Here is a 20990-nt window from a genome sequence, read left to right as displayed (position 1 = left end):
CCTCCTCACCCTTGAAATGCTGCATGCTTTATGTATTATGTTATATGCTTCTCCAAAGACTATAATTGTACAATCATTGTTACCGTTATTACTTGGCGCACAAAAAAGATTTTCAGTGACAACAAGACATACTGATTGATGTATTACAGGGCAGAAAGTAATTGTCCAGGGAAGATCACATTTTAAGGTGGAAGAAGGAGCCATATTTAGAAACATTAGGAACACCAGCAAAGAAATAGCCCAGGACTTATGGGTAGAATCTGGACATACAGAGAGGGGGCTACAGTCGGTAGAGCATTCCAGGAAGAAGGTATAATCTATATTGCAGAAAGGACTGATGTACAGAAAACACTGAGAATTTCAATTTCCATAGAATTGAGAGCAATGAATATAAATCTAGAAGGTAGATGGGGTCCTTGAGGAATTTCTCTTCGTTTATGGCTGTGCATCTTTCATGTAACATTAATTGACCACAAAAATAACTAAGATAGCACATTACTCAAGAAGCATTAGAATTGTCTAATTAAACAACTTTTATTATCACTTTAATAATAAGCATTTTGTGCTGGCTGGTGGTGACACATGCCTTTAATCCCAGCACTCAAGAGGTAGAGGCTCAAACTGTGAGTTTGAAGCTAACCTGGTCTACAAAGGGAATTCCAAGACAGCCAGAGCTGTTACACAGAGAAGCCCTGTCTTAAAACAACAACAACAAGAAGCATGTTTGTTATGTTCTAATGAGAAACATAGTAAAAAAGCTGAAGTTGAGCTAGGATGATAAAGTTTGCTTTATTCAATGTCATTAATTCTGACATCATCAAAATCAAAATTACCCTAGGAAGATATTGAAATTGCCCATAAAACTCATGCAGTGTGGTTTTATGCACACAACCTTATGGCATCTACTCAGAGTAAAGGGTTGGGAAAATGTATACTACTTTTTATTTTGTTTCGTTTGAATCTCCTGGGTTCAGTTAGGAACTCAGGAAAACTTTGTCCTGTAGCAGTAGACCTGTCCCTAATAGCTTCATGACTTAGGGCAAGAGCACAAAAAGGGCATATGGCTTCTGTGTGCGTCTTGAAAGATTATACCTGCTAGCCAAACTGTTAGATTAAGTGGTTTTATCTTTCTACATGACACACCTAAGTTAGAGCAAACATCATATAACTACCAAGAAGGCCAAAGTCAATCCTTGGGTGTCATGGCTCCCTATTGCACTAGAGACCTCCTTTCCAGAACTCAACTCTAATTATCTTTAATTCAAAAGGTCTTATTTAACTGATTCTTGGTGTGTGTGACAGCAGAGGGTCTCAGTGAACCTGGAACTCATGATTCAATAAGACCAGCTGGCCAGCCAGCTCATGGGTCCTCCGGTCTGTCTGCGAAGTGTTAGGATTACAAACACATGCCTCAGAGCTTGGCATTTTATGTGGGTCCTAGGTGCCTGGATGCAGGTCTTCAATCTCGCACAGCAGGTTTTTGTTTTGTTTTGTTTTTTTCCCAGTTAAACCCTGTACTTACTTTCTTGTTTAACTGACTCTGACAATTAAAAAAAGAAAGTGTTTACTGTGGTACTGCCTAATGTCTTTATTTTTTCTCCTTAGGATGAAAATTTGATTGATACCCCATTCTTTGAACTAAGGGTACCATAAACACTAGCACCCATATACCCCCAAAGAAAATCTAAATCTCTTAGTAAGTCATGTATTTTATTTTAGAAATTGCTTTCAATGCTTTCTTAAACCCCTAATCCGATGGCCAAAATTCTCCCTCCACTTCCATTCCACCTGCAGACCTTAAAACAGAGTTTGCGCTGGGCGATGGTGGTGCACGCCTTTACTCCCAGCCCCTGGGAGACAAAGGCAGGCGGATCTCTGTGAGTTCAAGGCCAGCCTGATCTACAACAGCTAGTTCCAGGACAGGCTCAAAGCTACAGAGAAACCCTGTCACAAAAAAATAAATAAATAAATAAAGCAAATAAGCAAAAAAAGAACTGAGTTTGCTTACAGTGGATGTGAACATCCTTAAGATTGTTGAAAACTACATCATTAAGGGATCCATTCTAAGCAACGATCTGATATATATATATATTACACACACACACATACATACACATGCACATCCATACATGCACGCGCGCTTGTGCGCGCGCGCGCCACACACCACTGGATTCCTGGGTCCGAGGGAATGACCATTCAGAGAGGAGGGACAGTAACGTGCACACACTTTAAAGCTTGTTCTTGCAGCACCTGGTCCAATTGGAACGACTTGAGAAGAAAATTAGGAGTACTCCTTTGTCACAAACAGGCTGAACTGGAATGAGTCACTTCAAATTTGTGCTTCGCCTCAGAGTCATCAACTATCATTTTAATAAGGACAGACACCCAAAGCATTGCAGCACGCTCTAAACAAAACCATAATTCGTTCCTGCTTCTTAATGTGCCCTTGGCCATTAAGATTCCCCCCCCCCCCACACACACACACCCACCCACTCTTTCACTGAGCTTTGGAGGGCGGGGCCAAGGGGAATGGCACACCTCTCTGAGCTTCAGTTTCCACACCTAAAGAGTTAAGGACACGTGGTCGTCTTCGCCAACAAAATTCAGCGAGCACAAGAAAATGTGCAGAAAAACTGTAATAGGAAGGGGGCTATCCAAATGTAAATCGTTGTAGACACACAGGACACAAGACGACCTCCGAAGCACGCGTGGAACCAACCATTCCTCCAGGGGCTGGGACAGTCCACCCTGCCTCCCCCTCCCGCTGGGACGAGAGGGGGCGGGACCACTCGACCCCGCCCCCAGAGGCGCCCCGCCCCTCTCGCGCCTGCGCAGTGAGTGTCGACGGCCTCGAGCGCCTAGGCGGGAGGTAAGGGGCTGTCGGGCGGCCTCCTCGGGGGCGCTGGGCTGCGGTGTGGCACCGCGGGCCGGGGTGTGGACGCCCGTGAGAGGCGCCAGGCAGCAGGCCCGGCTTCGGGTTGGTGCGAGTGCCGGGCCGCGTCTAGAAGTGACTGAGCCTCCCAGGTTTCAGTTTTGGAGCAGCTGTCGCAGCGGGCGCGGGGAGGACGGGACCCCGCGGTGCCAAGGCCTCCTGGGTCGCTGTGGAGAGATGGTCCCGGCCCTCGGTCTTCTGGTCGCCTGCCCAGCCACTCCGATGGGGGCGTTGGTGTGGCCCGGGTGCGCCCTGGTGACACCGAGGGGGACGACGCGACGCCGGTGCCCAGGCAGGACGCGGAGAGGCCGCAACTGCGGGGTCCGGGCCTGCACCCTAAAGTCAACACCCTGTGCGCCACCCACAAGCCAATGGGGACGCTTTACTTTGAGGGATGGTGTTGTCAACTGTTTGGGACACTATCTAGGAAAGGGGCTTTTTCACTTATAAGTAACTCTGGGGTAATTTACTTCACATCTGAGTACTTTTTCTTCTTCGGGACCCTGAGTAAAATGGTACCCATCTCATCTTAGTTGTGAGTTCCAGGAAATCAAGTTTGTAAAGCACCTGACACCTTTTCACTGCAAGTGTGTGTGCCAGGATTACAGCCCTGGCTTCTAAATGTTCTTCCGTTCACGAAACAGCGATTCTTATACATACACAAACACAAAAACTGTGAAGTAATTTACAATCAGTGATAGTTCACGTAAGTAGCTGGGTGGTGGTGGCCATGCCTTTAATCCCTGCACTTGGGAGGGAAAGGCGTGGCGAGCTCTGGGAGTTCAAGGCCAGCCTGGTCTACAGAACAAGTTCGAGGACAGCCAGGGTTTCACGGAAAAACCCTGACTGGAAAAACAAAACAAAAAAACAGATCGCACAAGTAATACAGAAAACTACAGCATTCCTTGTGTTAGCATTTTACATACCATACAAAGTACAGTCACCGAGATCAAGAGATTAATATTAGAGTTTACTGGGTCTCTTGTGAGTCCACTCTCTAAAGAGTACGTTCTGTGTTCAATGGGACCCAAGACCCAACCTCACTCTTTATAACAGCATCACTTTTTCCAGTCCGCTAAGTGTGGTGGCTTCTATGCTGTGGAAGAGCCAGGAGTTGGTAGTGCCTTTCAAGTAGGAAGTTGGCTCTTGTTTGTTGTGACTAGATTGTTTCGAATTTTTGTTAGGAATACCACAAGGCATCAGTGCTCTTTGCAATTTATGCCACCATGGAGCCTTCACGTGGGATCTGCTGCCTGTGGTGTCAACCTTGATCGCTTAATTAAACTTGGTGTCTGGGGGATTCTCCACAGCAATTACTACTCCAGTGATTCTCCAAGTACTATTGCTTTGGTGCTGTGGTACCCTTCAGTTACCCTCCTTCTTTTGCTGAAATTGTTGTCTAAAGAGGAGCTGTCCGTTCTTCCTTATTTCTTTTTCTGTATTCAGTTCTTTGTGTCAATATAAGCTCCTTTGATTGCTGGGTGGTAGTGGTGCACACCTTTAACCCCAGCACTTGGCAGGCTACAGAGTCGAGTTCCAGGGCAGCCAGAGAAACCCTGTCTTGGAGAAACCAAAACAAAACTGCATTGGTTTTTTTTTATTATGCATTTATTATATCAGATTGTTCTCACTTTGGCCATTGAGAGGTGGTTGTTTTCTGTACCCCTGTGTTTTGCCTGCCCCAGTCCTGGAATCAGCCCCTTCCCCAAGGGCTCCTGATTTCCTTCTCTCTTTTGTTGGTCCTGTCTTTCAGAATGGTATCAGATCCCAACCCCTATGGTCTGGGTGTGCTTATGGCTACTAGGGTGTCATTGCTTTCAGAGTCTTACAAAGGGCCGCAGTACATGCATGTATGCACACCCATGTATGCAAGATCAATGTTTACTTATGTATTTATTTGTGAATAGTTTTTTTTAAAAAAGCAGAGCGGTATCTGTCTTTTCACACCACCGGGTTCATCCTGGTATTGGCTCCTGCTTGTTGTCTAACGGTAAGAACTGACTCATTTTCTGAGAAATGTTTCCTGATTTTTGTTCCGTCCTGGTATGGGCAGACAGTAATTCCGGGATATCTAAAATATATTACTGAGAGGTGTAGTTGGAATTTTCTTTGGGCTGCCAACCAGCTCCCAGATAAAGACATGGAAACTTATTAATTGTGAATGCTCAGTCTTAGTCTAGTTCCACCAGCTCTTTTAACTTAGTTTAACCAGTTTCTATTCATCTGTGTTTGCCCCGGGACTTTTTATCTTTCTTTTATTCTGTATGTCCTACTTTCCTGCTTCCTTCGTGTCTGTCTCTCTGGCCCCTGGTGGTCTCTTTTTCTTCCCGCAGCCTAAATTCCTCCTCCTACTTATTCTCCCTACCCAGAAGTCCTGCCTTTACCTCCTTCCTTGCTATTGGCCATTCAGCTTTTTATTAAACCAGTTAGGTACCTTAGGCAGGCAAGGCAAAATAGCAAAACATCTTTATATAATCAAACAAGTGCAACGTATCTTTCCATAGTTAAACAAATGTTCTGCAACAGAGAGAAGCACACAGTACAACTGTTTTAGTCTTCAGCCTTTCAAGGTCCAGCAAAACAACCATATTCTGGGCTTTGATTGCTCCCCCTCCCCCTGCTTAGTTCTATGGTAATTCAGTCTTATTTTGATATCTTATTTTTCGTTTTATATTTCTCCCACATCTTGGTGTTTTTAAATTTTTAAATCTTTAATACGTACAGCCCTGTGGGTTTTGACAAGTGCAAATAGCTGTATATCACCTCACCATGACAGAATAAATTCTATTACAAATATTTTATACTTTTTAAAACTATTAAAATAATATAACAGCTTCATAGAAGTTTGGGAACTTAGGCATGTTGTTTATTTTTGGACACTTTTTACAGGTGTGAGATCTTTTATATTTTTTTAGTTTAGTGTTTTAATCATGTAACATGTTCCAACTTTATGAGTAAAAAAATACAAAGTGCTGCAAAGTACTTTCAGCCACTATTTAAACACACTTCCACACACATTCTGACATTGAATGTTAACTATTTCATGGTGTGATGCCATGCTAGACAATGTTTGTTACGGTAACAATGGAATGTTATGCTCTCAGATATACTATATAACTATATACTATAATTTTGTAAAAATAGAAAATGATAGAGGAAAATATTTTAAATTTTTGTTAGTAGGAGACTGAACTAGAAAAGTCTCTTGAGGCACTCTTTCCCCCCCACTAATCATACTTAATTGGCTAGAACTTGTAGAAGTGCTTCTGATGAAATGTAAGTTGGAAGAACCTTTTACGGCACATTTGGCAATGTGTATATTTTTAAATTTAAAGTATGTCTGCATAATATTTCTATTTTTAGCTATCTATATTAAGTAATCATGGATGGTAGTATGGATTAATGTATGAGGAAAGTAATCACAATTTGTTTATAATAGTGGAAAATTAGGATCATCTTAAATAGCACACAGTGGATGATTAGATTATGGAACATTCACATTGTAATCCTATGCTACTAAAAGTACATAATAAAATATTTACATGGTAACATTTCCCATATCCTTGATCATGTTATTCAAAATAAATCCAGCATTCATTCATCCATTCAGTCCAATAATAGGGTATTATGTTCATTCTATCCTTTTATTTTCTTTATTGTTAAAGTATGTTTTTTATAATCCTTTGTAGTGTTTTGAAGGGCAGAAGGGTGAATTTAATAAATGTTATTGACCACATTCCATACCAGATGCCTTAACAGACTCTACGGATCCTGAAGTACACAAGAAGAAATGTTTGTGAACATACATGAGAGCAAGCGTGTGTGCGCCTCTCTCTCCCTCCCTCCTTCTGTGCCTTCCTCCCTCCTTCCCTGCCTTCCTCCCTCCCTCTCATTTTAGTAGTTTCTTTTAATGAGGAGTTTGTTAAACTCAGTCTTGCATGTCTGAAAATAATTATTTTGATTCACCATAAATGATAATTTGCCTGGGTATGTCCCAGATCCCTGGTACTTTGAAGACATTCCTATCTTTGATATATTGCTTTGATGAAAAGTTGGCTGCTTTTGTTGTTTTCATTTATCTGTTATCTCTGGTTTGCTTTTTAAGATTTTTTTCTTTGTCCTTGATGCTCTGCAGTTTCCTATCATATGCTTAGGTAAGTTTGTTTTTATTTATACTAGCTGGGCTATGTGCTTTTTCAACTTGAGATCTTCTGCCTTAATTCTCAGAATATTTTCTTTGTATGTTTTCTGTATTCTTTTCTGTTGGTTACTGAGCTTGTGAGGTTTATGTCCTTTGTCTCCTCATATTCTTTATCCTCTGTGTTCTGAGAGCCTGCATTCAGTAGTCCTCTCTCCAGCTGTGCATGGCTTCTTGTTTACCTTTTCAGTCCTTTGTAACGTACTGCTTTTAAAAAAGAAACCCAATCCTTCTTTTATGTCCTTTTGAAAAGTCTGTTTCTTCATTTATGTCTCTGTCTGTTTAGGAACAGACTTGACAATACTTCTCTTTTTTGGTCACTTTCTCAGCTCTAGGCCTTTGCTATTTTCTGTTTGTTTATTAGCTTTTTCTTGAGTCTATTTCTTCTCACACTGTACTTCTCCATATGTCTCTAGTTCCAGTCTGCCATGGGGTTCTGTTTTAACTCTGCTTTCGATACCTGAACATTTATTTTCCTTGGGAGCTTGTATTAAGCATAAGAACCAAGTTCTTAGTCAAGGGTAATGGAAGGCGTTTTTATAGCTGTTGCTTCAAGATTTTCAACCGTGGAAGAAAGGAAAAAACTAGAGTGTGGTTAAAGCAGTTCTTAATGTTAGGGGCATTTGATCTCTTTGAGAATCTGGAAACAATGAATCTTAAAGATTCAGGGTCTCACAGAATCAGTACATGAATGTGTATCTCTGAGGACTGGATTGAGAAGCCATAACCCAACAGGAGTATATATTCAACTTTGTTATTCTTGGGCTATTGGCTAAAGAGGTGGCATCAAAGCATAATAAACTTTGGTAGTGTTCAAGCTTAGCTAAATAGGAGAGCATATCATTTATGTAAAATCTGTTACTAGCTCAAATTTATAAAATTGATATAAGTAAAATTTGTCTAGTAAAGCCAATGTAGGGTTCTGTTTTTTTTTTTTTTTTTTTTTTTTTTTTGGTTTTTCGAGACAGGGTTTCTCTGTGGCTTTGGAGCCTGTCCTGGAACTAGCTCTGTAGACCAGGCTGGTCAATGTAGGGTTCTGGAGCATGCTTACTTCCAGCTCTTACCTCTCCTTTCCTGTCCCCAAAAGCATATGCTGGAACTTTTTATATTGCTGTAGAATCCTGATAAAAAAGGAAAAAAATCTCCATATGTCTGCAAGAATTCGGTTTTTTTAAAAAATTGAAGTACATTTATTTATGTGTTTGTCATTCGCATGCTACGGTGTGCATGTGGAAGTCAAAGGAAGTCAGGACCTGGGGATCACATTTAGCCTGTGTCTTGGTAGCAAGTGCCCTTACCCACTGAGCCATGCCCTGGCCTTATAAATATGCTTCTTATTGGAGTTCTGTTGCTGGTCATTTAGTAGACATTGCTAATCACCTTGTTTAATAAGGAGGAGATAAGGGCCTTCACTGAAAGGAGTTCTGTATTCTGCAGTGTACTTGAAGTATATAATTACACAATTATATTATTATGACACTGGAAGTGAAGTTTGATATAAACAGAAATATCAAGTGAAATTTTTCCTTGCAGTTTTGCTATTTGGCAATTCTTTTAGAAGATAGCTATTCAGTGTCCAAAGCATATCAGGAAGTACTCGTTTTTAGTGGTGTTTACATACTACTTCATATTGCAAAAGACCTCAGGAGACAGCCATCACAATGTAGAGAGTAGGTACTTAAGGTTAAATAGATCATTGATAGTTTTATTCTGTTCATTTTTGTATTTTCTTTAAACTTTTTTTATTGCCTTTTTATTTATTTAGAGAGTATGTGTGTGCATGCACGTGTGCCCGGGTGGGATACAGGTACTATATTAGAGAACTCAGCTCTTTTCCTCTACTCTGTGGCTTCCAGGTATTGAACTCAGATCTTCAGGCTTGGTGGGGTGGGAAGCTCTTTGACCCACTGAGCCATCTCATGGGCCTGCACTTATTCATATTTTCTGAACATCTAGAGAAGCTTGGGATGTGGGGAGGATCAGTGTTTCCAGGCCAGTTCTTGTCCTACCTGTGCTATGAAAATGAAACAGTTTGAAGAGTCCTTTAAAATGACTAGATACTATTTTAATATACATCATTTGATAGAAAAAACCAAGCCATTCAAGTTCAATTTTTGGTTTGATATGTATTTAGAGTAAAGAGTAATTGTATATTTGTTGATTTTTTTTATTTTTAAAAATTTTTGTATGTATGAGTGTTTGCCTGCATGTATGTCTATACACCATGTGTGCGGTGCCAGAGGGGACAGAAAATGGTGTCAGAACTGGAACTGGAGTTCCAGTGGTTGTGAGCCATCATGTGTGTGCTGGGAACCAAACTTGGGCCCTCTGGAAGAGCAGCCAGATGACCCGATGAGCTGTCTCTCCAGCCCCACATTTGTTTATTTCTAAAATAATGGAAGCTGTTGTAAAAAGCATTCTTAAATCTTCCTCTTTAGGTGTTTCTGCATGAGAGAAGAGAGCCGCTACAACTGGACGTGGCTCAACAGGCTTTAGGATGTTCGAAGATGAAGAAAAGGTGAAGTTACGCCGACTTGAGCCAGCTATCCAGAAATTCACTAAGATAGTGATCCCAACAGACCTGGAGAGGTTAAGAAAACACCAGATAAACATTGAGAAGGTGAGCATTTGTTTCCACTGCAGAAGCAGGTACCTGCTTGGATTCTTACTTGCTGTCTCTGAATTCCAGCTGAATAGAGAATCTGAGACTTCTAACCTGCTGATGTAGCAGGATTCCCTTCTCAAGCTGGTCTTCGTGTTCTACAAATGTAATTCTTATATATTCCTTTATTATTTCAAAGAAGGGAGATAGGAGTAGAATTTGTACCTACTCTGCTCCTGAGGTTTTAGGTAGTTAGTCATTAAGTTGGACTGTTTGATAGAGCTCGTGATGTGAAGACAGGAGCTGTGCTCATCTCGTTCATCCCAGGGCACGTGTTTTGAACTCGTGCCTATCAGTAACTCTCTCCTCTTCATGGAAAGATGTAGATGAGTGTGTGATGTGAGGAATTTCCTCTCTTCACTGCTTTTCTTTGAGAAGTACCAACGAGGTGGGCCGGGAGAATAGGCGAGGGTAGATGAGCTGCTCAGAGACCAGCATCGACCCTGCCCTGAAGAGGCTGCGTGTGGGGCTTACAGATACAGCAGCCTCAGGTTTCCTGAGAAGTGAGCCCTAGCTTGGAAAGGTGGGTTGTCTTCTGCTTTAAACACTGAGCTGTATTCTCCTCTACTTCTCTTTTTCAATTTTAGGATTAGGGTAGACGCTGTGGTCATTAAACCTTTCAGTATAAGCTCTATTCATTAAAAATACCAAATGTGTTTTCCCTATCATTTTTTTTTTAGTATTTAAGTGCTTTTTTAAAAACACAGAAACTAATTTCTAAGATGTCTGCAATGGAAATTTCTCTGAGGAATTTTTTAAAAATTCAATATTATATTTTTTTCATCCCTTAATTCCTTTCTTCTTTACATATAAAGCATAGGTTTTAGCTATAGCTTGTAAGGATACAGAAGGAACTGTCTGGTATTCTTAGAATGGAAACATGTGAAGGGATTCCATTTTTGCTTCATGAGATAGAGAAACATATCAAATCTCCCATCTAGAATTGAGCAATCCAAAGTAAACAGTTCTGTTTTTATATTGTTACAGTGTTACAAAATGTATAAAAGATTTGGTAAGGTCTGTTTCAAAGTCCTGAGCCATATCCATTTCTCCATTACAAAGATGATAAGCATTAGGTGGATGAATTGATTCTAAAAGGTAGAAACAAGAGGTTTGTGAGCTATTAAAGCCATGTCCCCCTTTATTGTCCTACTTTACCTTTGAGATTTAACACGTCTTTCTTATTCTGTATGAAAATGCCTGCTGGCATTCCCTTCAATTCTCACTACATGTGTGCGCAACCCTACCAATGGAAAGTGAGAACCCTGCAGCAAGGTGGTGCAAAAGGAATAGGTCCACTACTGATTGAATTAGTTGTACCAGGTGTCAGAAGAGAGTTATCTTGGAGTCAGTGCCATTGATTCTGCTCTGCCTGAACATGTTTCTTTTAGCATTTTTGCTTATTATGAAACCTTCAGACATTCAGATAATTATAATGGATAGACAAATGATAATATCTAAAGCTAAGAAGACAAACTCAAATATATTTGAACACTTCACTGTAGGGTTTCTATTCTAATTATGAAAATACCTCTTTCTGTGTATAGAATTGAATAGCATATTTTGATGGATAGGCTATGTCATGTAAACATATTTAAAAACTGTAGTGCTCTCTCTGTATAGGACAGTTAACTAAATTTAGGCTCCAGGTGTCTTGCAGTGCCTCACTTTCAAAAGGCTTATTCTTGTTAAGGGAAAGGTGTGGAAAGATAAAATATTTATTATTCTGGCCATCAGTCATCCAATATGAATTTAAGAGAAAAAAGCCAGACTGGAGGGAAATTGAAGGGGAGCCTGTAGCAGAGTGATTCTGCAGCAGTGAGAACAATGAGAGCAGTGTGCTGTGGACACCTGGGCCATGCTCCACAGGCCCTTCAGCAGTACACTGTTACACATGATAAGTGTTACTAGCATGTGATCCTGGAGTTTGAGGCCTTAACATTCAGTTTTCTTAGCTAATGCCTCTTAGCTAAAGCACAGTAAATAGCTACAAGATAGCCAACTTGGAACACAATTTTCTTTGTTTCATATTGTTGGGATCTAAGAAGAAACTTACTGTAAGGGATGTACACACAGGATTGAAAACCCCCAAATGGCTTATCAGATAAGGTGGGGTTTGTTTGCCTTGGGTTTGCCTCCATCTCATCTCGTGGTAATGGAAGTCTTCCATTACCTGCAGGCATGCTCCATCCAACCCAGCTTCATTTTCCTCCTAATGATCTTATTAGCCTCTTTCTATTTTGAAGGTGAATTCCTCAGTAAAGAAGGTAGAGGAAGTATGGCCCTGAGTAATTTTGCTTTCTGTCTTACATCTGTTAATGACATGCACCCCATCATTTACCTCCATTCAAGCTTTGTTCTTTGTTCAGATCCCAGCTCTGGTGCTTCCTGTGAAGTGTGCTGATTGATGTCATCACCTTGTATTTAAACACATTATCTTGACACAGCCCTGTGAAGTAGACCTTAACATTTACAGATTTAACATCTTTGTTTTAACCCCAGTCTATCTGTTGGAGTTATTTTATTAGAGGCGATGCTGTAGCAGGGATGAAGTGGGGTTGTGGGGAGCTAAGAGGGGTAAGTATACTGTACATTATGTGACCATCCATCTGACCTAAGAAAAGGAAAGTGAGCAAAGAAGATGACAGGCTCACCACCACTCCAAGTCCAGGCTGCTTGAGTACAGTATCCTCTCTTTGCTCCTGTTAGGCCTGGAGTCCAGGCTCCAGGTTCTCTAGTTGGCCCCTGCAGAGAGGATTACCTTCTGTGATCATGGGGCAGGGCAGTGATGTGGTAACTGTGTATGGCTTATGTAAGCCTCCCACTAAACCTGCTTTTTTTTCTACCACACTTTTTAACTGGTCACCTGCACCTAGTATTTCTGGATGTCCAGCCTTCCTGGAGGACAGTCGCCTGTGACCTCCGTCCGTGTATCTCTCTCCTCCAGCCACCTCTACAAGCTCAGATTGTTGCTCTCTGTGCTCTGCTGTATCCGCTACAGTGTGTCTATATTCTTTCCAGCTTCTGAAGTTTTGCTGGAAGCTTTTGTCTGTTGGTGTCTTCTATTGTGTTCTTATTGCTCTTGTGAATTTTCACCTCTTAACATTCTTTATTGTCCTTTCATGGGATTTTGGAAAAGAACAGAAGTGAATATTTGTATTCAATCTACCAGGTTTAATGAGAAACGAGATTATTTATTACAGGAAATAAATATTAGCTTTCCGTAAGTATATATGGGTCTTTAGTATTGGCTGTTTCTTAGATTTCTAGCCTTGAATGATATGCAAAAATAGATTTTCAATTCTCAAGAAGTTTGCAGTTTAGTTAAGGAAACAAGATAGAAAAATAATCCAAGAGGCCGGGCGGTGGTGGCGCATGCCTTTAATCCCAGCACTCGGGAGGCAGAGGTAGGCGGATCTCTGTGAGTTTGAGACCGGCCTGGTCTACAAGAGCTAGTTCCAGGACAGGCTCCAAAACCACAGAGAAACCCTGTCTTGAAAAACCAAATAATAATAATAATAATAATAATCCAAGAATGATGAGAGGTAGCTTGTGAATAGTGTGAAATGGGCGGCATGAACTAGACAGCAGCTTGAACCCAGCAGTACCAAATGAAAGAAGACAACTGACTTAGTATGTATTTGTTCATATTTATTTGTTTGTTAATTTGTAATTACAGTATAACCCTCCTCTCCATCCTGTGACTGTTTCCTTTACCAAACTCAGGTGATGGTAAATAGTACTGGGTGTGATGAATGTGGTAATTCAGCTCTTGTCCATGTTTGGTTATCAGGGAGCTATAGGCACATCTTGCAGTTCTGGCCAGTAAGTCTTGACAAAATCTTGGTAGGAATTTGGAAACCTCCAGAAATATTTTCCTACTTTAAAAGAGATACACATGTAGGGAAACAGTCCTCTCTCTTCTAGTGGTCTGGTTATGTCTTCCTGTTGTATTGGAAGTATAGCCAGCCCTACTGCACTAGGAGACAAATCTGAGGGCCTTTTTGAAAGTGCAGAAGGTGGAGCCTGGCACTTGATGTCCTTGTAAGTGCCTGTATTGAACCACCCTGGGATGATTGCCACACTCCTGGCTACTTTCTGTGTGACGTAGGGAGTGTGTTTCTTGTTGGAGCCACTTTAAAGTTTGTGTTTTTGTATTTAGTGACCCAAAGCATAATGCCGAGGTTCTTCCTTAATCCACTTGCCTGTCCTGCTGTGCGGTTAGACAAAGACCATCTTGCGCAAAACCAGCCACTTAGAGATGGTAGCCAGCAGCCCAAACTTAGCTACAAGTTTAAAGGTTGCTTCTATAGGGGTTTTCACACATATTAGTATATCACTCTGCTCCCCCTTCCCACATCAAATATTTGGGATAATAGTTTTCACAGTATATCCTAATTTCACGTAAAATTGAATAGTAAGCAGTAGCAAACTGAATTATTTTATTCTTTATTTTCTTATAACTCACTATAATAAGAGATAATGCATTGAGACAGCAATCTCTTCTATAGTCTCTTTGATAAGTGAGCAAGTAAAGACGGCAGTAGAAAAGGCTGCTGCTTTCCTTTATTGAGAGTTCTGTTACAAGTTTTCTTGTCATATAGCACTTAGTCCTATAGTAGCTTTACAGGTCAAGTATTGTTGTTTGTTTTGTTTTTAGTTTTTTTCACATTTATTTCTTTATGTGTATGTGTGTGGACATACTTCCACACTGTAGATGTGGAGGTCAGAGGACAACCTTTGAAGTCAGTTCTCTTCCTTCTATGTTGTGGCTCCTAGAAGTTAAATTCAGGTCTTGAGCTTAGGGACAAGCACCTTTGTCTGCTCAGCCATCTACTAGCTGAGACTGCAAGCATGCATCTTACCATCTGCTGCCATTCAAGCTTTGTATTTTGTTAGCTCCTAGCTCAAGTTCCTATGGAGGGTGCTCTTATTGATGCCATCGCCTCAGACTTAAAGACTTCACTATGCGGGAGCCTTAACCTTTACAGACTTAGCTTCCATGCTCTACTATTTGAAACAAAGTGTTTCCAGTTATGATGGTGAAATTATAACTGCATACGATCATTGTAAAGAGTAAGATATTATATGATGAGACTGGAGAGATCGCTCAATAAATAAAGTGCTTGCCAAACAAGTATGAGGACCAGAATTTGGGTCCCCAACACCCACATAAAAGTTAAGCAGGTATGGCGGTCTGCTTGTAATCTCTAAACTTGAGGAGGCAAAGATGGGATTTCCAGGAGTTTTAGTTGGGGTTTCTGTTGCTGTGATAACGATCATGACCTAAAGCAAGGGAGAGGAGAGGGCTTACTTTAGCCTGTGTTTGTGGGTCACAGTCCATCACTGAGGAAGTCAGAACAGGAACTCAAGCAGAGGCCATGGAAGAGTGCTGCTTGCCAGCAGACTTACCTGCTTTTTTTTTTTTTTTATGATGCCCAGGACCACCAGGCCAGAGCAAGCCTCACCTACAATGGGCTGGCTCTCCCATATCAATCACTAATTATGGAAATGTTCTATAGGCTTGCCTCCAGTCTGAGCTTATAATCAAATGAAGGGATTTTTTTTTCATTTGCTATCCCCTCCTGTCAGATGACTCCAGCTGTGTCACACTGACATAAAAACTAGCCAGCACACCAGGGCAAGCCGACTATTTAGACTAGTTAAGTCAACACCTCCAGGTTAAGCTCGAGACCCTGACTTAGTAAATACAGTGGAGAATAACTGAGGTAGACATACAAACCACCACAATGACTTATGTTAATATCTTGCCTCTACACACTCGTGAACACACATACACACCTCCTGACATGTACAGTCATACAAAGGTAAGCACATATGCACGACTCACATACAAGTATATGGAAAAATATATGCACTAGGTATTTACTCAAAAGTGGAGTATGTAATTAGTGAGCTGCCTGTCAGTAATTTCTAATATATTAGATTCAGAACATTCCTGTTGCCCTTCATGTTTGTTCCTGTTTTGTATTTTTAATATTTGGTAGTCAAGGTGAGGCAGTTACTCTTATCTGTACTTTGGAGTAGATATTATCTTCAATATGTAAGTAATCCTCACTTTATGACCCTTAGCCACTGGTCCATCTGCCAATGCTGTGTAGCTTTTCTGTAGATTGTTTAGTATTTTCTGTGTAGTTAGTCATGGCACCTATGAAGGGAGCTTCTTTTCTGATTTTCCTCCATGTTCCCCCTCTCCATCACTTCCTCCATATCTCTTCCTGTCTTTTTTCATCCCTCCCTTCATTCCTTCTTTTGTCTTTGTTCTGCCCTATAGTGCTGACTAGAGTCTCCAGTGTCTTACTGACTGCCACTGGGAAGATGGTATTTTCATCTTTTTTCCCATCTTAGAGAAGGGTCCTTCTCCACTAAGTATGATGTAATCTGTATGGCTTACTTCTTAGCACCTGCCTCATGATTCAGAATATACACACTTATAGTGTGTGTGTGCAGTCACATTGCCATGTTGGCATGTGAAAGTTGGAGGACAACCTGCAGGAGTTGGTCCTGGAGATGGAACTCAGGTAGTTAGACTTAGCACCCATTTGCTGAACCATCTTGCTAGCCTAAGAGTTCAGAAATAATTAAAAAGTTGATATTTATCTGTGCATTTACCATTTGTCTATACTTCCCGTTGCTTTGTGGAGAATGAGTTATGTCAGGTACCATCAGAATTTCTCATAATGTCTTGTGATAGGTTCAGCTGCTGCGCATGTGTCTACGCTTCTCCTTCACTTCCCTGGGTGGTGGTTGTTGAGCTGTGTCTCTTCTCTGTGGCTTGCATGTTGTTCCATTGGCTCTGACTTGTCTTGTTCATCAGGGACTTCTGTCATTCTTGTCCTTGTCCCTCTGCACTTCAAGCATATTTTTCTTTCTGCCTGCTTTTTAAATTTTTTATCTTAGTTTTAATTAGTTAACATCATTCTACTAACAAATAACTAAAATTCTTCATACATATTAAGGATGCATGAGAAGGAGTCCTGTCCATCTTCCAGTTTCGTCTATATCCTCATTCTCTGTATTTCCCTTCCCCAGAGAATCTGTACATAGACAAAACCTTTATTTTGTTTTTTTTTTAAAGTAATTTGATCTGATAGTATTTTGTGTTAGTGTTTACTATTAGTTCTCAATTTAAAAAATGTAATATTAAAAGCCTTCAGAAAGATAATTATCATTACAAAAATTATGGTTTTCCCTGCCTCTTATGTTTGAGTAGATGAGTAAGGACTTTGTGGTAACTGGACATGGTCTCATGATGTAAAACTCAGCACTCACTTTCCCTATTTTTTGTTTTTTGTTGAATAGTATCAGCGGTGCAGAATTTGGGACAAATTGCATGAAGAACACATCAATGCAGGGCGCACTGTTCAGGTAAGGCTGCTGTGTATGGCAAATCTATAAAAAAGACAGTCTTGGGGAAATGAGCCTTTGTCTAAAATACACATTTCAAGATGTCTGAGACGAAGCAAGCATAGACAAAGTCTGTTTCCGTTCCACACGCTCCTGAGGCCATGGCAGGATTTTTAGTGCACCCATGTTTGATTCCATCTCATGAGGTCAGCTGTGGCATCACACTGGCTGGAAAGTGGCAGGTTTCGGGATGTTTAGGACTTGTGGGTTTTGAGGTAGGGGTGTTGAGCTTACTCCTTCCCAGCTGACCCATTTTTGTGTATTTCTTGCTGTTTTACCAGGAACTGCTGAGTCACCTTTCATGTTACCTAATTTTCCTTCAGGAATAACAAATTAACTTATATTTTCACAATCAATGCATTTCCTAAAAACCTTACAAAATTCACAGTATTTCCCAAGGTTGTATTAATTAATTGGTTGGTTAACATAATGCTACTTACAGTTTTAAACTTTTTAAAAAAAAATTGCTTTGAAGGGTAAAAGTTTTTTAAATATCCCTTGAGCAAACATTTCTTAATTGTGTGTGTTCTTCATATAGGTTATGCAGCTGTGCTTGTAAGATAACAGCAGCTATAATTTGAGAGTTCCAGAATTCTATCTATGAAATATATTATCCATATTTAGTTATTTACTTTAAAAAAATAAGTTCTAATTATTTTAAACTAGCTTTGGAAATAGTGTTATATTCAGGGTCTGTGAGGTGGTTCATCAGGTAAGAGGCACTGGCCACCGAGCCTGAGAGCCCAGGTTCCATCTCCAGGACCCAAGGTGGAAGGAGAGAGCTGACTCCAGCTGGTTGTCCTGTGACCTGCACGCATGTGCTCTGGCACTCAGGCACACCCACACTAAATAAGTCCATAATTCTTTAAGAGCAGTACAGTAGAGGCAGAATCCTACGGTTCTCTATCTTATCCACTGTGAGGCCTTTGGCTCCCTTCCCGTGTTTCCTCATTATTACTGACGACCTCAAGTAGCTGTGTGGTTTTGACGCCATCTCTTCACCCCTGCCGTGTGGGTGGAGCCCTAGCTTTCCACTTTGTTCTCCTGCCTCCCTTCTCCTGTATAATTGCATATTGCAGTCCTTGGTTCAGTTAGTACTCAGCACCTCATTATTTTGATTATAAGGACATTATTTTCTGCCAAATCAAATAGTGAAATACAGTCCAGACCTTTACTTTTTTTTTGAAGTTAATAACAACCTTATTTTTAATTACCTGGCTTTCTGTCTGTGTATTTTTGAGTTCTGTTAAGATGTTCCACATTAAAAAGAAATTTAAAAAAGATGTTCCACATGTCTTATCATATTGCTGTCAATGATATTTTCATGAGTTTAGATCTATCTGTCCCGTTCTTTATTTTGGAAGTTCTCTCTCTAAGCCCTTCATCGCTCAGTTCCAGTGTGGACTCTGTCTGATGCATAACTACTGCCCTGAACCTTCCCTGTGTCTATGCAGGAACTCTGAGTTTTCATGGATCTTTAGTTTCCCTCCACTGTTGTGTTGGTTAGCACACAGAGGTAAAGGGTTAAGTAGCTGTGTGTCTACAGCCCTCACTGTAGTTACACCAGGTGTAGAATTCCCGTTGGAACTGACTTTCAAGCATGAATGCTTTCCAGCTCTTTGTGTGATTTTTTTTCAAAATCTGAATCACCTGATTCCCCAGTCTTTGCAATGGACTTTTTCCTCCTTGGGGCCTTTTGTGCTCCTTTTATCCCTAGTACTCTGAACTTTTAATGTGTTTTGTGTTGTATCTTATCATTTCCATCTCAAAATTAATTTTCTTTAGTTCTGTGAAATTTTATTTATTTATTTATTTGCTTCTTTATTTGTATTTTGAAACAGGATCTCACTTGGGCACAGGTTGGCCAAGAACTCACTTTGTAGCCCTGGGTGTCCTCAAACTTATGGCATCTTCTTGACAGCCCCCAAGCGCAGGGGCTGTAGGTGTGAGCTACCACACCTAGCCTTAATTCATTCTCATAGTCTCTGTCCTCTCTCTTGAATATTTGAAGATATTTTGTCGTGGGACCTGAGGAGATGGCTCAGTAGGTAAAGTGACCACTGGGCAAGTATGAAAACCTGAGTTCAGATCCCCAGCACATGTTAAATGTGTAAAAGGTCAGTCAGGTGTGGCATGCATCTTGACCTTAGTGAAGACAGGCAGATCCTTGGAACCTGCTGTCTAGCCACTTTAGACACTCAGTGAGCTTGGTACCCTGTCTCAGAAAATAAGGAAGAGAAGAATAGAGGAAGACACCCAACAGATGCTGACCTCTGCCCCACACAAAGGGTCACACGTACTCAACATGTACAAATGTGTGCACACACTATTGTAACTCCCAGGCTGCCCTGGCCTGACAGCTGGCTGTTTGTTTGTTGACTATTTTTACATTTCAAATGCAGAGCTGAATAGTTGCTACAGAGACTATATCGCCGCAGAGTCTAAGTTGTGCACTACCTGGCCCTACAAAAAGGGTTGCCGGTCTTTGTTTCACTGAATGTGGGAACTCAGATTGCATGGCGCAGTGGTTAAAAACGAGCCTGGGAACCTGGGTTCAGTTCCCAGAACCCATATAAAAAGCTAGACACCATAGTGCATGTCCATGGTTCCAGCATTCCTACAGCAAAATGGAAAGCAAAGACAGGCAAGTCCTCTAGAAGATTTTAGGCTCACTAGTCGGAATAACTCAGTGTATCAGTGAACAAGAGAGACCTTGCAAAACAGTGAAAGGCAAAAACGAACACCAGAGGTTGTTCTTTACCTCACACTCAAGCACATTTGACACACATAAGACAAACACATAGGCACAAATGGATATATATAAATAGAGATATATAAACATATATTTAAATTAGAATAGCTGCAATATAGTGAAAATTGAGATTGTATGGAGTGAATGCAAGATGTCCCTAGAAAAGATTCCAGAAGTGCAAGGAATAGACAGTAGCTTCAAATAAGATGGAGAAAAGCATATTGGTTTGAGATTGAGATGGAAATACAACTTGTCTCTATGTTATACTAGATGGTAACTAGATTACAGGCCTAAGGAAGAGGTGGCACTCGACTCTTCCCAGATCCCACATGCCATCAAGATTTAGTGTGGGTCCAGTGGTCCTGAGCACGCTAATGCTAATGAGATTATTATGACTAGTGTTTCTTACCGTCTTGACTGTTTAATGTTTTACTAACAATCATATGATTTGTTTGATATATTGACTGTATCAGAGAATTTGTGTACTGATTTTTAAAACCATGTTGACATTATTGGCCTCCATCTGGTATAAGAGATTTATGGGTGCCATTGAAGTAATGAGATCAAACTTGTTAGATTCTGGTGTTTGCTTACTGTATTCATCTCTGCTCTGGACTTAGCGTATAGGCTTGTTCATGGCTAGTTTGTGATTTAAAAACTGTTTTTTTTTTTAGAAACAAGTTACAGGTTTTCCAGGTTTTTCTGAATTAGGCTTCTGTAAAACCCACCTTCTCAATTTGACTTGTCTTTTAAGACAAAGGACTTCTCATGTGATCTAATTTTTCAACCTTTTCTTTTATGTTTTATGCTTTTGGTATCATGTACAAGTAACTTTCTCCATACTCATAAACAAGATTTTGTTTCAAACTACTTCATTAATTTTGTTTTTGAGACAAAATGTTATGTAGCTCAGGTTGGCCATAAACCAACTATAGCTTTGAGGATGGCCCCAAACTCTTAACCATCCTAGTCTGTCTCCTGAGCCCTAGTAATAATAATACACACCACTGTACAGGGT

The 20990-nt window shown here is 40.6% G+C and overlaps 1 protein-coding gene across 1 annotated transcript in view; it reads left to right on the top strand.

Moving 5' to 3' along the window:
• The first annotated feature begins 2842 nt into the window (after positions 1–2842).
• Positions 2843–20990, top strand: part of Stx17 (syntaxin 17) — a 49233-nt gene continuing 31085 nt past the window's right edge. Inside the window, exons 1-3 of the mRNA XM_041667692.1 lie at positions 2843–2869; positions 9569–9750; positions 17116–17181. Of these exons, the coding sequence (XP_041523626.1) occupies positions 9628–9750; positions 17116–17181 (189 nt within the window). The 5' untranslated portion in view covers positions 2843–2869; positions 9569–9627. The remainder of the gene's footprint in view (positions 2870–9568; positions 9751–17115; positions 17182–20990) is intronic.

Source organism: Microtus oregoni, unplaced genomic scaffold, assembly GCF_018167655.1.
Source record: "Microtus oregoni isolate MIOR12 unplaced genomic scaffold, Mior012 000017F_ref0000208, whole genome shotgun sequence".
NCBI lineage: Eukaryota > Metazoa > Chordata > Mammalia > Rodentia > Cricetidae > Microtus > Microtus oregoni.
Note: the sequence above shows the minus strand (reverse complement) of the source record. Positions and strands in the feature narration are given on the sequence as shown.